The following is a 20298-nucleotide window of genomic DNA, read 5'->3' as shown; positions in this document are numbered from 1 at the left end:
AAACGTGGAAATATATCATTGTTCCTTCAGTGTCACTGGACGAAAACCCTAGAACTCCCCCCACCAAATGGCATTCTGGGTTTAACCAGAGCACCACTTAAGAGCAATGAGGGCCAGACAATAAATGCTGGCCAACTAACGACACTCACATCCCATGAGTGAATAATTCTAAAAAGTCACATTTATAGAAAACTTGGAAAACTACTACATTAGAGGAATTAAGCTGGAGATCTTGCAAGGAAATAGGCTTTAAAAATGCAATAATCTACTCCTATTTCACGTATTCTTAAAACGTTTGCTTTCTTTGGGAACACCAAAATGAAGGATGGGAATAATTCAGCAAAATATTATTCCCAGGGCTTTTTTGTTCCAGAAGGCACGGTGGCACAGTGGTTAGCACTGCTGCCTCACAGCGCCAGGGACCTGGGTTCAATTCCCGCCTCAGGCGACTGACTGTGTGGAGTTTGCACGTTCTCCCCGTGTCTGCGTGGGTTTCCTCTGGGTGCTCCGGTTTCCTCCCACAGTCCAAAGATGTGCGGGTCAGGTGAATTGGCCATGCTAAATTGCCCATAGTGTTAGGTAAGGGGTATATGTAGGGGTATGGGTGGGTTGCGCTTCGGCGGGTCGGTGTGGACTTGTTGGGCCGAAGGGCCTGTTTCCACACTGTAAGTAACCTAATCTAAAAAAAAAGTTTGTAAACATAAATCAGTATTTTGCACTGTTTTTAAAAAAGCTTATTCCTTCATTAAAATCATGTCTGGAGTACATTGTACACATATTTAGCACCTCTCCTCATTCAGTTTTTATTCTTTAATGAGTAGAATCATAGCGATGTACATCACTGAAACAGACCCTTCGATCCAACTCATCCATGCCAACCAGATATTCTAAGTTAATCTAGTCACATTTGCCAGCATTTGGCCCATATCCTTCAAAACCCTTTCTATTCATATACCCATCCAGATGCCTTTTAGATGTAATTGTATCAGCCTCCACCACTCCCTCTGGCCGCTCATTCCATATATGCCGCCATCCTAAACGTGAAAAGGTTCCCCTCAGATCCCTTTTAAATTTTTCCCCTCTCACCTTAAACCTATGCTCGCTAGTTTTGGACACTCACATCAGGGAAAACACCTTGTCTATTCACCCTATTTATCCCCTCATGATTTTATAAACCTTTAGGAGGTCACTGTTCAGCTTCCATTGCTCCACGGAACATAGCCCCAGTCCCAGCCTACTCGGCCTCTGCCTATAGCTCAACCACAGCAACATCCTTGTAAATCTTTTCTGAACTCTTTCAAGTTTCATAACATCATTCCTACAGCAGAGAGAGTAGAACTGAACAAAGTACTCTAAAAGTGTCCTAACAAATGTCATGTAGAGCCGCAACATGACCTCCCAACTCCTATACTCCGTGTTCTCACCAGTAAACGAAAGTATACCAAATGCCGTTTTCACTATCCTATGTACCTGGGACTCCATTTTCAAAGAACTATGAACCTGCACTCCAATGTCTCTTTGTTCAGCAACACTCCCCAGGACCTTACCATTAAGGTGTGTAATCATGCCCTAATCTGCCTTTCCAAAATGCATCACCTCACATTTATCTAAATTAAACTCCATCTGCCACTCCTCGGTAATCTGATCAAGATCCCACTGTACTGAGGTAATCTTCTTCACTGTCCACTGCACCTCTGCTCCATCTTCAAACTTATTAACCAGACCTCCTATACTCACATTGAAATCATTTATATAAATGACAAAAAGCAGTGGAGCCTGCACCAATCCTTGTGGCACACCAGTCACAAGCTTCAGTCTGAAAAACAACCCACTGCTAGTGTATTCTACCTTTGAGTCAGTTCTGTATGCAAATGGCTAGTTCTCTTGTATTCTATGTGATCTAACCTTGCTGTCAGTCTGCAATGAGGACCCTTGTTGAACACCTTACTGAAGTCCACATCGATCACAACCACTGCTCTACCCTCAATCCTCTGTTACATTAAAAAAAATCAAGTTACTGAGATCGGAATTCCCACGCACAAAGCCATTGTTAGTATCCCTAATCAGACCATGCCTTTCCAAATACCCGCAAATCCTGTCCCTCTGGATTCCCTCCAACAACTTGGCTACCACCGATGTCAGGCTTACCAGTCTATAGGTCCCTGGCTTTTCCTTATCGCCTTTCTTAAATAGTGGCATCATGTTAGCCAACCTAAAGTCTTCCAGCAGCTCACGCATGGCTCTTAAATGATACAACTATCTCAGTAAGGGGCCTAGTTTCCCACAGAGCTCTGGGGTACACCTGATCAGGTCCCAGGGTTTTATCCACCTTTATGTGTTTTAAGTTGTCCAGCATCATCTCCTCTGTAAAGTGGATAAACGCTGATGCAAAATACCTGTTCAGTGTTGCTGTCTCCTGCGGTTTCACACATAAGCAGCCCTGCTAATCTTTAAGGGGCCCTAATCTCTCCCTAGTTATCCTTTTGTCCACAATGCATTTGTTGAATCCCTTTGGCTTCTCCTTAACCCTATTTGCCAAAGCTACCTCATGTCCCCTTTTTGGCGTCCTGATTTCCCTCTTAAATACACTCTTACTGCCTTGATACTATTCTAGGGATTCACTCAAATCTCAAAAGAGCATTCTTAAGCTAATTAACTAGAGATGTGGCTGAGAAAGGGTGAAAGTGGCAATAAAGTCTAAATCTATCACCCAAAACATGTATTTTTAGAAAATGACTGTCACTGACATTGCCTAGCTGTCTTTGAGAAGATAGTGGTGAGCCATCTTCTCGAACCACTGTAATGGTGAAAGTTGGAGTGACCACTTGATATTTCAGACAGTTGTTAAGAATCAATGATATTGCTCACACAACCCCAGTATGAGTAACAGGTTTAAAGAAAATTCAGGAGTGGGAAGTCTAGTTCATTTTCTTCTTTCTTATGTCAACGACACAGAGGTCAACTAGAATCCTTTCACTGACATTGGAGGTGAAGCCAGCTGAGAATTGAGCATCAAGTCAGAGATCTTCCTCATTTAACTATTCATGGAAATAAGTTGGTGAGTCACTGCTCTGCCTTCCAACAGGTTTCTTTAAATATAGTGGAGACACTAGCTCATTAAGAGAAAATCAGTTGTCCTGCAGGCTGCATAAATCTTTAGTGAGAACAGTTCCAGTGATAAGGGACTCCAGTTAGGAGGTTAGATTACAGATGTTAGGCTGATCTCTTTAAAAGGAAGAGAAGATTTAACAGACTTGTTCAAAATCATAAGAGGTCTGGATAGAATTCAGAGGGAAACCACTCCCATTTGCAGTAGAGTCAGTTACAAGAGGACATCTATTTTAAAATAGGAAGAAAAAAAACATTCAAGACATGAGGAAAAACTTTAAAACAAAATAAAGCAATGTACTGCCTGAGTGTGTGGAGGCAAATTTCATTTTGGCTTTCGAAAATGAATTGGATAGTTTGCTGAAGAAAAAATACTTTAAAGGCTTATTGACAAAGAGAGCGCAAGATTGCGCACCCGGACAATAGGGATGGACCAAATGACTTCCTGCGCAGCAACTGCAGATTGCATTTTCCCATTGTCATTTTGTCACTCATTGTTCATGTTGGACAATTCAGAAGAAGTAACCTGAAAGCAGATGTGTTGTCCTGTACATAAATCATCTTACCCAAGATTAGTGAGTAGTGCTGCCTTACAGTACATTTCGGGTGTTAATTAGAACCTCACATGAGAGGAAGAAAAATACTTACCAGTGGTTAAATGTTATTGGTTCGGCAACAAAATCATTAGCAAATGTAAAACACCAGTAAGGTTACACGGCTCACTCTTTAATAATCAGGTGGTGAGGGAGTTTAGCTTATTGCTCTCATACCAATGAGACAGTCTGGATCGCAAGGGAGTTCACATCATCAGTATGCCAAACTCCATCGTGATCATGCAAACAGCTCTGCTACATCATATACTGGGACACTAAAACCGAATATATAGATGAAAGGGAGTTAGAGGGTTAGGAATAGTTCAGGCAGTGTGACATGCATAATTCAGTGGCGATTTTCTAAATCGCACTGTTTTTCCCCTAAATATTTCCAATACATCCTATATGGAAAATGCTGTCCTCCACAGACAGAAAGATTTGATTATCATATAACATTAAGTTCACATAGACAGTTTGTCATAAATAGATCTACAAATCTTTTAATAAAAGAGGTGATAAGGATAAGACAGTGAAGATATTATATTCCCAGCTAATGTTATTCATGGACAAGCCTGATTCCAGACTCTGGCTGAATAGATTTTTGATTTGGTTTAACATGTGCTATATTTCAATGAAATATCACCATGATGCAGCAGATTTAGTTTTTAAATGACAAAACAGAAATTTATAACACAAAAAGGAAGATAAAGGGAGCAAACCAAGTAATTTACATATAACACAGTTTGAAAGATTTTGAAACAAAAAACGCAGAACAGAATCCCTATCTATTCCAACATTATTACATGGTGCTCTTTAGAGGGTCAGTGTGGACTTGATGGACCAAATAGTGTCCTTCTGCACTGTAAGGATTCCATGAATAAAATTCTCAAACTAGAGAGAGTTCCCTTCTCTATAACATCAAATGATATACACACAGCCTTGAGTATTTGATAGTCTTTTCCTTGATTATTTACAAAATAAAGCATTCTTCGGGGAAAGTTCTCACATTTGACCCCAGTTAGGTTTTGTGAACTGCCTTCAAAACCTTCCCAATCTATGCAATTATCCCCAATCGAGAACATCATTTCTGGATTGTTCTGAAATTGAAAAGGCATTAGCTTGCTTCTATGTTTGCTCACAAACTCACAATACAAACAAATTCACATCGTGACTCCAGATGGGCCACCGTAACTGCTCTCTGAGGCATACTGGCTTGAAATCATAGCTCCAAAATCTCTGACAAGTCAATTATTAAACTTCTTCATACAACCCACATGCCACTAATTCAAAATCCAAATTCTAAACCAAAATTATATATCACATACCCAACATCACAAAGAAGCGGAATTTTTTTTTTAAAAAATCCTCTTAAGGCTTTTTCATTCAATGTACAAAACACAAAGCTAAACACTATATGAAGACATAACAACCAAACAGCTAAATACTGTAGAAACAGTGATATATAAAAGCTGACAAACATCAAGAACAAGGTAGTTGGAGACACCTGTTTAACATATGAAACTGGATTTCTGGTGTTCAGCCCAGTTATAGGAGTTAAAAATGCAAATATACATAAAGGAGCTCCCAGTTCCCCTAAAAACTTCCTATTCTGAAGTTGCACGTGTAGCTGACTTAAACAACATTCTTTCAGAAATTTATCAAGCATATTTGAGTAAAAATCAAAGGTCTGTCATAACAGATAATCAGACAGTAAGAATAAAACCTGTATGGTGACATTGGCTGTAAGGGCCAGGGACACTGACGCACAGGGATACACACAGTCACGTCCACATCCGCGCACACCATTCCTCACCCAACTAGATCCAACAAGCACATCAAAACAGTGCTGAATCAAATCACTGGATTTGAGAGCTTGAATGTTCTGTTCTTAAGTCAAAACTAAGTTAAAGCCTTAATGTGCTCACTCTGTCATAAACACAACAGTATAACCATTTTATCCATTAATACCATATGGATCTCCCAGGCAACAGACTGAAGTCACATGCCTTCCTAGAAAGTGTTGTATTTAGGTCAATATCCAAACCACTTTCACCTTTTAAAAAAAATAGTAAATATAATACATATTTATCACAAGATGATCAAAGAACAAGGAAATCACATGCCTTGTAGGTAGATCAGAATAGACACAGTCTGCTGTAGAGACGCTTAGAGAACAATACTAACAGATCTAAGAGCAAGAAGCAAACCTAGTCTCATCTAGCATAGCACAATGAGAAGTAGCAAAGGAAATTGGAACTCTAAATTGATCCAATATGAAAGTCATTCAAATAGAGCATTCCAACATTTGATTCCAGTTCTACATTGCCCATTCTCTGTAATGGTGCCGAAACTGGTTTAAAAAGAGAGCACAAGCGCAAGAGAAAGAAAGTGCATCAAATACACAGACAAGCTCTCCCCAAATTATAATATAGCCTCCTAATTTATGGTCAAGGTAAAACAAGGAATAGCACAAAATAGTAGCAAGATTCTACTAGAACAGTACCTCAGCGTTTCATTGACTTTACAAATTGAAAGGACAGAAAGAAACAAAATCTATACATTTTAAAAGTTCTTACATATTAACAAGAAAAGTCAGGAGTTCACTTTAAAGAGGCATTGCCATGAATTTTATATATACACAAGCTGCAGCATTAATTCAAGAATCTAGGAGTAATAACGAAATAAAGTCAAAGCTCTTGTTTCCAAATCAAATTAACCAGAGATTAGCAGTGAAGCCCTCTAGAAAAAGTTTAACTTCTTCAAGCTTGAAGGGTAAATTACCTTTGTCTTTCTCCAGATCTCCATAAAATTTTCCAGCTGTTAGTTTGAATTTGCCGTAGTCCGATTTATGTTTGGATTCAACCCATCGGCTCTCCCAGGCATCTGAAATCAGAAATGGGTGGTGGCAGAGAAATCAATAAATAACTTATCAATCTGCTAGTCACATGCTTCCACAGATTAAATTTCAGAACAAAGTTACATTCACAAATTCGGTAAAGAAAGAAAGGATGGCTGGATGATGATGGAAGACTCTCACTGATATGTTGTCATTCATGATCAAAGTACACTACAGTCAATAAAGTATCTTAAAAGCGTATGACATGCAGCAGTCTTGCACCTAGCAAGATCAACTAGAAGTGAGATAATAACCAACAACAGAAATTACTGGTAAATCTCGGCATGTCTGACAGCATCTGTGAAGAGAAATAAGTGTTAAAGGTTTGGGTTCAGTGACCCTTCTTCAAAGGGTTCTTCAGTTCTGAAGGGCCAGTGGACCCAAAACCTTAACTCATATTTCTCTCCAAAGACGCTACCAGACATGCTGAGATTTTTCAGCAATTTTCTTTTTTGTTTCACATTTCCAGTTGCCTCGTTTTCTTTGAGATAATGACCAGATGGTTTGCTCTTAATTCTGTTGAACAAGGGAATAAATATTGGCTCAGTCAGGTGATGGGCAAACTCACCTTGGCAACATTGTACTGGAAGTCATTCAGGTGGAGGAGTGGAAGAAGAGGCATGAAAAAGAATACAATAACTATAGGAGACAGTACGGTATTATAGGAGAGAATTTGAGGAGTAGGGTCCAAAATAGAATGCAAAACTTCAAAAGGTAATTTCTAAACTCGTATGAGAGCCACATGCCAGTTGGAATAGAGTCAAGCAGATTAAAGAATTTGATGCATAATTTATGCTGCAAAGAACTAAGTAAAGAGGGGATTTTAATTCATGGAGTGCAGGAACCTGTACTCAGGAAAGAAGGAACTGCTTCCATGGGGATGAGTTCCACTTAAAAACTGTGCAGAGATTATAGAACTGCGGATAGAGATTTAAACTAAAAAGTGGGATGGGGAAAGAGTTTAGGTGAAAAGAAAATTCATTAATCGAAATAGAAAAGCTGAGGCAAAAACGTTGCAGTAGATTTGGGTAAAAACAAGCAGAGCTGAAAATATGTTGCTGGAAAAGCGCAGCAGGTCAGGCAGCATCCAAGGAACAGGAAATTCGACGTTTCGGGCATAAGCCCTTCTTCAGGAAGATTCCTGAAGAAGGGCTTATGCCTGAAACGTCGAATTTCCTGTTCCTTGGATGCTGCCTGACCTGCTGCGCTTTTCCAGCAACACATTTTCAGCTCTGATCTCCAGCATCTGCAGAGCTCACTTTCTCCTCGAAGATAAAAACAAGCAGAGCAAGTCAGGGAGAAACAGAATTTGACAGAAATAGTGTATTAACAAGACTTATGCAAAAAATGGAATTAAAAAAGTAAAGTTAAAAGCTCTTCACAAAAACATTAAAATAAGACAAAATAAGCAGCACAAATATAGAGATAATGATTTCGATCTAATTTCCTTAATCAGACATGATTACAAAGTGGCCACCCTTCCTTTCCCTTTTGGTTCCCCTCCCCTCCAAGTCTTAGATGGAATTACCACAAGGCTGTTCATAACCTTCACATCATCCATTGTTGTGTTTTCATTTGGCAGATGGTTTGACAGTTAAAGCATCTTGCTGTCGTGAACCCTCCTCAGTTATCCAGACTTTGGACCAGCAACAGTACATGCTGTGTAGGTTCTGGTTATAAAATAAGCATTGTTCAGCAATAACTATTCCAAGGTATACTACATTTCAATAATATAGACAGAATGGAAAAAGGGTAAGTGTACTCCTGATGGTAAATTATGGTACAAATATAGAGAAAGGATTTTGACTCAAGTGATCAGAAATAGAATATGAACAGATTCAGAACTTATTTTGAAAAGGGCTCATTTTATTGGCTTCTTCAACACTTGTTAATCCATTAGACAGAGTATTAAACAATATATCTTTGGAGCTTGTAAGAAAGAATTAATAATCATGGGGACTTCAAATCTTTAGACTGGCTGAACTAACCAAATTTCACATCAACAGTCTCGAAGAGGAGTTTGTCAAATATTTCAGGTGACCATTCCTTGAAACAAAAGGTTGAGGAACCATATCGGAACAAACCTATTTTAGACTTAGATTCATGTAGTAATCTCAATCTCTTCCTGAGAATCACTTTATTGACTTATGGCTCTTTAAGGGTGCTGAAGATAGCATCAAATTAAAAAGAAGAAGAGGTTTATGATATTGCAAGGAGAAGTAGCCAGCTTGAAAATTACAGGTGTTTTGGAAACCAGCAATGAGCCAACAGAAGTTAATATCAAAAGGAAAAAAAGTAATATTGCCTGTAATATGAAAACATTACAGAAGCTTTTAAGTATGTGAGAAAGGGGTATAATAGCTAGACTAAGCACTGGTCCCAGAGAGGCAGAGACAAAATAAATCAGATATTTGAAGTGAAGAAATGCCAGATAGGTTGAGCAACTATTTCTAGGTGAAAGTGAGTGCTAGGGATTAGAGTTGAGTGTGGGGTGCTGGAAAAGCACAGGTCAGGCAACATCCAAGGAGCAGGACAATCGACGCTTTGGGCAAAAGTCCTTCATAAGGGCTGATGAAGGGCTTTTACCCGAAACATCAATTTTCCTGCTCCTTAGATGCTGCCTGACCTGCCTTGCTTTTCCAGCACCACACTCTGAACAACTATTTCTGTCTACCTTGACAGTAGAAGGGACAAATTACATGCCAGAAATTGAGGGATACCAAGTCACTTGAGATCAAAGAACTTGGGTATTCAAAAGTATTGGAGAAACTTCAGTAAATAATAGCAGGCAAACCCTCAGGATAGAATGGCTTACAATGTGATTTCTATTAGCGGTAGCTACAAAGATAGTGGGCACAATTATGAATTTTCAAAATTCCATATATTTGTCACTAAACGTACTTTTTCTTGCCCCCTCCCCCCCCAAAAAAAGATGCAATTGTTACAAATAAAGATAAAAGGGGGTGGAATAATATGTGAACATGAATGGATGGCTCAGTGGCCTCACAGTATCAGAGACCCAGGTTCGATTCTAGCCTCAGATAACTAACTGTGTGGAATTTGTACATCCTCCCTGTGTCTGCATGGATTTCTTCTGGGTGCTCCAGTTTCCTCACAAAGATGTGCAGGATAGGTGAATTGGCCATGCTAAAAAATGCCCATTAGAACTTGTAGGTTAGGTGCATTAGTCAGGGGAAATTTAGAGTAAAGATCTGGGAATGGATATGGATGTGATACTCTGAAGGTTGGTGTGGACTTGTGGTCCAAATGTTTCCACACTGTAGAGAAGATTGCTCCCTGTTCATTCTACCAAAGAGTAGGAACAACAGGGCATCTTCAAGCTGACAAACTGCAATTTGTACAGTGCTGAAAAAACTGTGCTTCAGCCTTCGTTATTTACAATAGGCATTCAGATTAACACATCCAAGTTTGCTGCCCAAACACAGCTGGTAAGATTGTCAGCTATGAAGAGGCCAGGCAACATGACACTGCAAAGATATAAAGACAGGTTAGCCTGAGTGAAAACAGACAGTATAATATAGAGAGATTTGTGTTAATGTTCAGAGAGACTTGCCTATACCCTTACAAGGAAAAACAACAAATGTATTTACACAAAACAAAGCAAAGCAATTAGGAAAGCAACAGCACGTTGGCTCTTATTACAGGAGAATTTGAGTGCAAGAACAAGCAGCAATTGTATAGCACTTTAAAGTAGTGTGCATTTTGGTTTCCATGTTTAAGGAAGATTTTTCTCATTGGTGAGTGTAGACTCACTAGATTAATTTCTGTGATGACAGAGTTCTCCATGATGAGAAATGGGCAAACTAGGCCTAACATGTTCTCAAGTTTCAAGGAACGTGAATTGGCATATTTGAAGCACATCACATTCTGAAACAGCTTGACAGTAAATATTGAGGATGGATTTCCAGCTGGGAATTCAAGAACAGCAGGCTCATGTGTCAAGATAAGATGTTAATCATTTAGGATTGAGGCAAGAAATTTCTTCAGTCAAAGATGGTGAAACTTTGGAAATCTCTACTCCAGATGGTGTGAATGCTCCATCATTGCGTACTGTATATACAATCCTAAAATTGCTGAACGTTTTGGTCTCTCAGGGTATCAAGAGACTATTAGAAGCAGGTGCAAAATAGAGTTGAGGCAGAATGTCAGTCATGGCAAGAAGAATCAATTAATTTATATTCTTCAGTATTGCTCATTTTCTTTAAATAGACACATTTTCTTTCCTCTTCCCCTGAAGCCTCAAGGCGTGATTGGATACAGCTGCTATGCACATGAGCACTGAAGTTACTTTACAACACTATTACATAATCCTTTCCCAGCATTCAGGGCACTGAATACTCCTTTCAGGCAAAACAGTAAGTTACTTGTGCTTCTTTCAGTTTAATATGTTACAGTATTGTGTTTGCTGACTTCATTGTGGTCTCCACTATGCTGAGTGGGGTGGGGAGTGAAGACAGAGGATAAACCAAGAATAGAGGGGATGACTGCTTTGCAAAATGTAAAGGCATGGTACCCACAAGGGTGACCCTAAGTTTATGCTATCTATAAATCCGTCTCTCCACCCCACTCCCACAGTAATAAAGCACCGTTTAGGCAACATATGTAATATGGGATAAGCCAAAGAGAAAGGAAAGAAGAACTTCCAAACTGACCTCTGTCCAAAGCTTCCGACACTGTTTCAGTGAAGTTCAATTTAAGCTTTAGGAATAGCATCTCACTTTACTATTAGGCATCTTTTGATTTCCAGACTCAACAATGTATCGAACAATTTCAGATCGTAGCTTCAGCTTTCATTTATTTGGATGACCGATATTTTTATTCTCTTATGGGAGTGTCACTGGCTGGGCCAGCATTTGTCCCTAGTTGGCCTCAAGGTGGCACTGATGAACTGTGTTCTTGAATTACTGCAGTCCATGTGTGCTGGAGGTAGACCCACAGTGACGTAAGGGAGAGAATTCCAGCGACAGTGAAGGAACACAGATATATTTCCAAGTCAGGATGGTGAGTGGTGCTCCTATTTATCTGTTGCATTTGCCCTTCTAGATGGAAGGAGTTGTGGGTTTGGAAGCTGCTGTCCGAGGATCTTTGGTTAATTTCTACAGTGTATTATCCAGCTAGAACACAATGCTGCTACTGAGCATCGGTAGTGGAAGGATGTTTCTTTGTCTTGGATGGTGTCAAGCTTCTTGACTGTTGATGGAGCTGCACCTTCCAGGCAACTGAGGAGTATTCCTTCACACTCCTAACTTGTGCCTTGCATATGAGGGACAGTCTTTTGGGCCAGGAGATTTAGCTACTGCAGTAGTTCTAGCCTCTGACCTGCTCTTGTAGCCACTGTATTTACATGGCAAATCCAGTTGAGTTTCTAATCAATGGTAATGCCCCATCATGTGGATAGTGGGGGATTCAGCGATAAAGAACAACAAAAGAACAAAACAGCACAGGAACAAACCCTTCAGCCCTCCAAGCCTGCACAAACCATTTTGCTCTTCCATATTAAAACACAGTCTTCACTTACAGGATCCATATCCCTAAATTCCCTTCCTATTCATGTATTCATCAGGTGCTTCTTGAATGTAGTTTCCACCCATCCCCTCTAGCAGCACATTCCAGGAACTCACCACCTTGTGTATGAAAAACTTGCCCTTCACATCACTTTTAAACTTCTACCCACTGCACCCTGAACCTGCGTTCCCCAATAAGTGACCCCTCCACACTGGGAAAAAGCCTCATACTTTCCATTCTATCCAATGCCATTCACAATTTTATAAACTTCTATTAGGTCACCCCTCAACCTCCTGCATTCTAGTGAAAACAAACCTCGTCCATCCAACCTTTCTTCATTGAAAAAGAATCCCCCATACCAGGCAACATCCTAGTAAACCTGCTTTGTACCCTCTGCAAAGCATCCACATCCTTTTGGTAGTGGGGTGACCAGACTGTATGCAATATTTCAAGGGTGGCCTAACTGAAGTTCTGTTAAACTGCAGCATCCTTATACTCAATGACCCTTCCAATGAAGACGAGCATGTCATAGGCCATTTTTAAAAACAACCTTACCTACCTGCGCTGTCATCTTCAGTGATCTGTGGACCTGCACACCCAGATCCTTCTGCATATGAATACTCCCAAGGGTTTTGCCTGGGCACTGTAGACCAGTAAGCCTAACACTTAGACTTTGGATATGTTGCTTAGAAGATTCTGAGATAAGATATACATGCATTTGGAAAGACAGGGTTTGATTAGGAATAGTTAGCATAGCTCTATGAGTGGGAGATCATGCCTCACAATTCTTCAATGAAGTAACCAAGACAGTTGGAGGGTAGGACGATAGACAAGAGTCTATATGGATTTCAGTAAGGCCTTTGATAAGGTTCCTCATGGTAGGCTGCTCTGGAAGATTCTTATAGAAGTGTACAATATCATGAGAGGCATGGGTAGGTACTCAGTCTTTTTCCCAGGGTTGGGAAATCAAATACATCAATTTAAGGTTTTTTTTGGGGAGGGGGTGCAAAAATAAGAAGGGAACCTGAAGAGCAACCTTTGTTTGCACAGCAGGTGGTACACATATGGAATGAGCTGCAAGTGGAAGTGGCTGAGGCAGGCATTAACAACATTTAAGAGGCATTTGGAAAAATACTTGGATCGGAAAGGTTGAGAAGGAAAAGGGCCAAGTACAGGAAAATGGGGTTGGCGTTGATGGATATTTTGGTCGGCATGGACCAGTTTGGGCCAAAGGGCTGGTTTCCATGCTGTAGGACACTACGACTCTAATTTCCACCTGCACCTGACCTTTCAAAATGTATCACCTCACATTTGCCCAGATTAAACTCCATCTGCCATTTTTCTGCCCATGCCTCCAACTGATCTATATCCTGCTGTAATCCTGTGACAATCCTCCTCACTATCCACAACTCCACTAATCTTTATATCATCCACTAACTTCCTAAATAGACAAGCTAATTTTTCCTCCAAATCATTTATGTAGATCACAGACAGCAGAGGTCCCAACACTTGTGATATTAAAGAGTTAATCGGCTCTGCTGATCTGCAAAATATTGAATGCCCCGGGGGTAGGGTGGTGTGTCTTTGTCTTATAGAGTCACAGAGATGTTCAGCATGGAAACAGACTGTGGAATGTGGGAGGTTCCCATCCCATGCCATGGATGATTTAGGTAATGAAAAACAATAAGAGCATTACAGTTGGAATGTGACTACTCCCTGTAGTTACAAAAAGCAATTTGGAAAAGATTTGACCATTAAGGGATGATTTGCATTATGTCTCTGGATGGAAAGTGGTCACGGCATTGTATCATAAATGACATGTGACTATGAGGGAGTGACTGGGGGTTGTCTTGTGAGTATTACTGACTGTGATGTAAAGATTTTGTATAAAGGAAAGACTGTTTCCTTTTTCAGAGGGAGCTTCCCTGGACACACTTCAACAGCTTGGCGAAGAGTGATCAGGGATTCTCCAAAGCTTGTTCAGGGAGAGCTTTTGCCACGACCCCATAAGCCCTGCAAGGTGGGTTCAAGGTTTCTCCAAAAGCTTATACTGTACAGTATTTATTAAATTTGGTTGCTTGTTCACAGAAGTTGGCGTTTGCGGTTGCATCAAGTGTGTAAGAACCTCAGCAAAAAAAGAACTCAAACACACTGATCCCTGTAGAATACCACTAGCCATGACTCTCCATTCCAAAAAGCATATCTGTCTCCTGTTGCCAACTATTTTATTGGAGATGGTCATTGCCTGGCATTTGTATAGCACTAATGTTACTTACTATTTGTCAGCTGGAACCAGAATATTGTCTAGATCTTGTTGGGTTTGAACATGATTGCTTCAGTATGAAGAGTTGTGCAAACAGTGAACATCCCCACTTCTGATTTTATGATGGAGCGAAGTTCATTAACAAGCTGCGGAAGATGGTTGGGCCTGGAACATTACTCTAAACGACTCTTGGAGAGATGTTCTGGAACGGAAATGACTGACCTCCAGCAAACTCAACCATTTTCCCTGTGTCAAGTATAACTCTTAACCAACAGAGAGTTTGCCCCCTGATTCCAGTTATGTTAGACTCTTTGATGCCACACTCAATGATATGTGGTCTTGATGTCAAAGACTATTACTTTCACCTGTGGAATTCAGTTCTTTTCTCGATGTTTGAACCAAGGCTGTAATTGAAGTTAGCAGCTGAGTGGCCCAGACAAAACACTCAAACTGGGCAAAAGTGAGGACTATAGATGCTGGAAACCAGAGTTTAGAACAGAGCAGTGCTGGAAAAGCACAGCAGGTCAGGCAGCATTCCTGCTCCACGGATGCTGCCTGACCTGTTGTTCTTCTCCAGCACCACTCTGATCAAAACTCAAACCGGGCTTCACTGAGCAGGTTGTTGTTCCGCAGGTGCTGTTCAACATTGTTGATGAAACCTTTCATCACTTTACTGATGCACGAGAGTAGTCTGATGAGGTGGTAATTGGCTGGCTTGGATTTGTCCTGCATTTTGAATATCAGACATATTTGGGCAAAACTGATAATGATTCAGATAATCCCATTCACAGAATTTTGATGAGAGGCTACTAATTTGTAACATTAACTTGGTTTATTCCTCTTCACAGATGCTCTGGATCCGATCATTTCTACTTTGTTGACCATCTCCCCTTTCCAAACCCTTCTCTACTTCTGTAAGGGCTTAATTCCCAGTATCCAATTTTATCCAGTTCTGTCAAAGTTCATCAAGTTGAAACATTAACTCTGTGTTCACAGATGCTGCCTCATGTATTCAGCATTCCCTGTATTTTTGTTTTTTATTTATTGAAAATACATTTTTGCTGTTTACTACCTATTACAGAACTGCTTTTATCCAACTTCTTATAGAGACATAGAGATGTACAGCACAGAAACAGTCCCTTTTGGACAACTTGTCCATGCCGACCAGATATCCCAACTCAATCTAGTCCCACCTGCCAGCATCCGGTCCATATCCCTCCAAACCCTTCCTATTCATATTACCATCCAGGTGCCTTTTAAATGTTGCAATTGTACCAGCCTCCACCACTTTCTCTGGCAGCTCATTCCATACATGTACCACCCTCTGTGTGAAAACGTCGCCCCTTAGGTCTCCTTTATATCTTTCCCCTCTCACCCTAAACCTATGCCCTCTAGTTCTGGACTTCCTCACCCCAGGGAAGATACTTTGTCTATTTATCCTATCCATACCGCTCATGATTTTAAAAACCTCTATAAGGTCACCCCTCAGCCTATGTTCCAGGAAAAACAGCCCCAGCCTAGTCAACCTCTCCCTATAGTTCAAATCCTCCAACCGTGGCAACATCCTTTTAAATCTGTTCTGAACCCTTTCAAGTTTCAATAGGAAGGAGACCAGAACTGCACACAATATTCCAACAGTGGCCTAACCAATGTCCTGTACAGCCGCAACATGACCTCCCAACTCCTGTACTCAATGCTCTGACCAATAAAGGAAAGCATACCAAACACCACCTTAACTATCCTATCTACCTGCGACTCCACTTTCAAGGAGCTATGAACCTGCACTCCAAGGTCTCTTTGTTCAGCAACACTCCCTAGGACCTTACCATTAAGTGTATAAGTCCTGCTAAGATTTGCTTTCCCAAAATGTAGCACCTTGCATTTATCTGAATTAAACTCCGTCTGCCACTTCTCAGCCCATTGGCCCAGATCCTGTTGTAATCTGAGGTAACCTTCTTCACTGTCTTCTACTCTAAGATTACTTAATTTCTTTGCTATCTCTGTTGTATGCAGGGCTCCTTCACTAACTGTTAGCAAGGGTTTTAAATAAAGAATAGTCCAAAATTTGGAAAACTGCTGTCTCATTTTACATATTCATCTGTATTAAGACACACAACTCTCTCATTTTGGGCGGCACGGTGCCTCACGACGCCAGGGACCGGGTTTGACTCCTCCTGTGGGCGACTGTGCAGAGTCCACAGACATTGTCCCCATTTTTTTTTTAGTAATTAGATTAGACTTACAGTGTGGAAACAGGCCCTTCGGCCCAACAAGTCCACACCGACCCGCCGAAGCGCAACCCACCCATACCCCTACATTTACCCCTTACCTAACACTATGGGCAATTTAGCATGGCCAATTCACCTGACCCGCACATCTTTGTGACTGTGGGAGGAAACCGGAGCACCCGGAGGAAACCCACGCAGACACGGGGAGAACGTGCAAACTCCACACAGTCAGTCGCCTGAGTCGGGAATTGAACCCGGGTCTACAGGCACTGTGAGGCAGCAGTGCTAACCACTGTGCCACTGTGCCGCCCAAAATGAGAGAGTTCTTCACAGGTTTCCTCCCACAACCCAAAAATGTGTAGGTTAGGTGGACTGGACATGCTACATTGCAGAGTGTCCCCAGGGATGTACAGGCTAGGTGGATTAGTCATGGGAACAGATTTACAGAGATAGGATGGTGGTCGGATCATCTGGGTGGGATGCTCTTTGGAGGATCATGTGGACTCAATGGGCCAAATGGCCTATTTCAATGCTGTAGGGATTCTATGGAAACTGAGAAGCTGTTCTGAAAGCCAACCCACAAAAGAGCTGGAAATGCACAGGTGTGTGCTTTTTACCAGTGAAGTATTTATCTCGAGAGGGGACACCCAAGATACTCCTGATAATGCATTGTTGAAATGAGCAATGTCATTCTGGGAAACATGCCAAGAACTCATTGTTTCAAAATTTTTTAATCATGTTGCCGTGCTCACTTTTCAAACCCAGAACTAACTAGAAGCAAACTCTACCTCAGCCAAGAAACAACAATTTTATTTTGCTTCTTAAATCCTACACCTGTTGTTGACTGATCACAAGTGATATGGAAATGAAACGATAAAGTTCTACCCTGGCAACTCCCTGGACAGACACTATGACAATGTAAAGGTGATGTCGAACTCATGTAAAATAGTAGTTTGACATCAACTGGAAAACTGTACCTGGTTCTGGGCACAACTCTTTCAGAAAGATATGAAGGCACTGGAAAGAGTACAGAAGACATTTATAAAGAATGTTTCTAGGGATGAAGAATTTCAGTTATGAAAGTAGATTGGAGAAACTGTGACTGTTGCTGAGAGAAAAGAAAGCTATGGGGAGATTTGATTGAGATATTCAAAATAAGGAGGGGTCTGGAGGTAGGGAAAAACAAACATTCCCACTCACGAATGGATCAAGAGGGCAAGAATGAAGGTACTTGGCAAAACCAAATGAGAAAAAACCTTTTTGAAGCAGCAAATCATTAAGGTCTGGAATGACTGCCAGAGTGTGTGGTGGAGACAGGTTCAACTGTAACATTCAAAAAGGAAATAAGGTTGTTATTTGAAAAAGAATAATGAGCAGGGTTACAGATGATAGGAAAATGGAACTGAATTGCTCATTTGGAGACCTGATGCAGATATGATGGTCTGAAATAGCTGAACAGAAGGGAAGGACCTATACAAGAGATTTATGATTTATTGTTCTTACTACTATTTCGACAAGATCCAAAATGTAAGAAAATACTCTTTGAAAATAAAAGCAAATTTGTACCCTCCTTAGGCTTCAGTTAGAGTTATAGGGTCATAGAGACGTACAATTCAACTGTGCTTTTTAATCACATTAAAACCACATTTAAACTGTAGCCTTCAAATTTGATGATTTGCTCCTTATGTCTCAGAAGGAGGACTACATCTGTCCGAGATTATTTCACAGTTGTGAAAAATATTAGTTGTAGAGTCAGAGATGTGCAGCATGGAAACAAACTCTTTGGTCCAAGTCATCATGCCGATCAGATATCCTAAATTAACCTAGTCCCATTTGCCAGCAGCATTTGGCCCATATTCATCGAAACCCTTTCTAACCATATACCCATTCAGATGCCTTTTAAATGCTGTAATTGTAATGACACCAGACTACTTTTTTGGTGGTTTTTAATTATTGTCTACCAATCACTTGGTGCGATTAGTTCATTTTGCTTGCTTTGAAGTGCAAGTCATTTGTTCTCTCAAATATGTCCACAATTTGAACAGAGTTTGAAAAGGAAGAACATTTTAGGAGATTACTAGCTTAAACCTTGCTTTTTTTTGGGGGGTGGGGGTGGGGGGTGGGGAGGTTCTCTTGTGGCACAATGGTGGTGTCCTTACCGCTGGACCAGGAGGCCCAGGTTCAAATCGCATGTGCTCCAGAGGTGTGTAATAACATCACTGAACTGGGTAATCAGAAAAATAGGTTAAACCCTGCTGGGATTTTCCCCCAACTCCTTTGTTCAAACATCAACTGTCACATTTACAAACCACCCGGACGCTGTAATTATCCTGATAACGTGACATGTTGATACCAAGGTTACAATTAGAAGTGGATCCCTTCTCTGTAACCTTGTACTACGTTACTTTGTATTTTTGGTGAAGTAGCAATACTTCAGTAGAGAATAAATGGAAATAAATGAAAGCGAATCATGCTGATCCTGCAGGACAGATACATAGTCAAGATCAGCAAACTTCAATGAAACAAGTTACAAATAGAATAAAAAAAAGGTGAAAATTATCAATGCATTTCCCAAGGACATGTAGTTCTCTGGAACTGCAATGTTGAAAGTTAATCTGCCATTTCTACCATCTAGAAGGACAAGGGCAGCACATACATGGGAATACCTGCAAGTTCCCCTCCAAGTCACTCATCATCTTGACTCTTAAAAGAACATGAGGATTTACAGCAGGAGTAGGCAATTCAAACCCTTTAATACAATCATGGCTAATCTCACCTTGGCCTCAACTCCACTTTCCTGCCCTCTCTCCATAATCCTTTGACCCATTACTAATTAAGAGTCTTTCTCACTTTTCCTTAAACTGACCACACTGAGGTAATGAATTCCACAGAACTCTTTGCGAGAAGTAATTTCTCTTCAGTGTTTTAAATCTGCTACCCCTCATCCTAAAACTACAATCTCTTGCTCTAGATTGCTCCACATGAGGAAACAGCCTCTCTACATCTACTTCATCAATCCTCTTCAGCATCTTATGAGACGGTCATAGGGAGCTACAGCACAGAAAAAACACTCTTTGGCCCACTGTATATGTGGCAATCAAAAACAACCAGCAGACTATTTGAACACCATTTTCCAGCATTTGGCCGAAAGCCTTGTATGCCTTGGCATTCCAAATGCAATTCTTCAATGTTACCACCTTATAGGCAGTGAGTTCCGGATTCCCGCCATCCTCTAGGTGAAAATGGGTTTTTCCGTTAATCTGCTCAAAACCTCCTGTCCCTTAAGCTTTCTGGTCATTGATCCCTCCACCAAGTAGAAAAGCTTCTTCCTGTCTATCCTAGCACCCCCCCTCAAAAAATTATACATCTCAAACATGTCTCCCTCCAACTTCTTTGCTCCAAGGTAAACGTCCCCAGTTTCTCTCTCCCTTACTGAACCTTACAGAGAAATCTTCTCTGCACTCTCTCCAACACTTTCACATCTCTTCTATAGTGTGAATTCCAGAATGGACACAATGCTCTAACTGTTGCCAAACCAACATTTTACACAGTTCCAGCAAAACCTCCCTACTCAAACACAATGCCTCAGTTAATTAAGACAAGAATCCAATATGCCTTCTTAGTCACTTTATCCACCTGCCCCGATACCTTGAGGGACCAGTGTATACATACACCAAGGTGCTT

The 20298-nt window shown here is 40.7% G+C and overlaps 1 protein-coding gene across 1 annotated transcript in view; it reads right to left on the bottom strand.

Annotated features, from left to right (window-relative positions):
• LOC132829089 (calreticulin-like) overlaps nucleotides 1-20298 on the bottom strand; it is a 46254-nt gene that overhangs the window by 22999 nt on the left and 2957 nt on the right. The window contains exon 2 of the mRNA XM_060846398.1: nucleotides 6483-6584. Coding sequence (XP_060702381.1) covers nucleotides 6483-6584 — 102 coding nt within the window. The remainder of the gene's footprint in view (nucleotides 1-6482; nucleotides 6585-20298) is intronic.

This window comes from Hemiscyllium ocellatum, chromosome 28, assembly GCF_020745735.1.
Source record: "Hemiscyllium ocellatum isolate sHemOce1 chromosome 28, sHemOce1.pat.X.cur, whole genome shotgun sequence".
Classification (NCBI taxonomy): domain Eukaryota; kingdom Metazoa; phylum Chordata; class Chondrichthyes; order Orectolobiformes; family Hemiscylliidae; genus Hemiscyllium; species Hemiscyllium ocellatum.
Note: the sequence above shows the minus strand (reverse complement) of the source record. Positions and strands in the feature narration are given on the sequence as shown.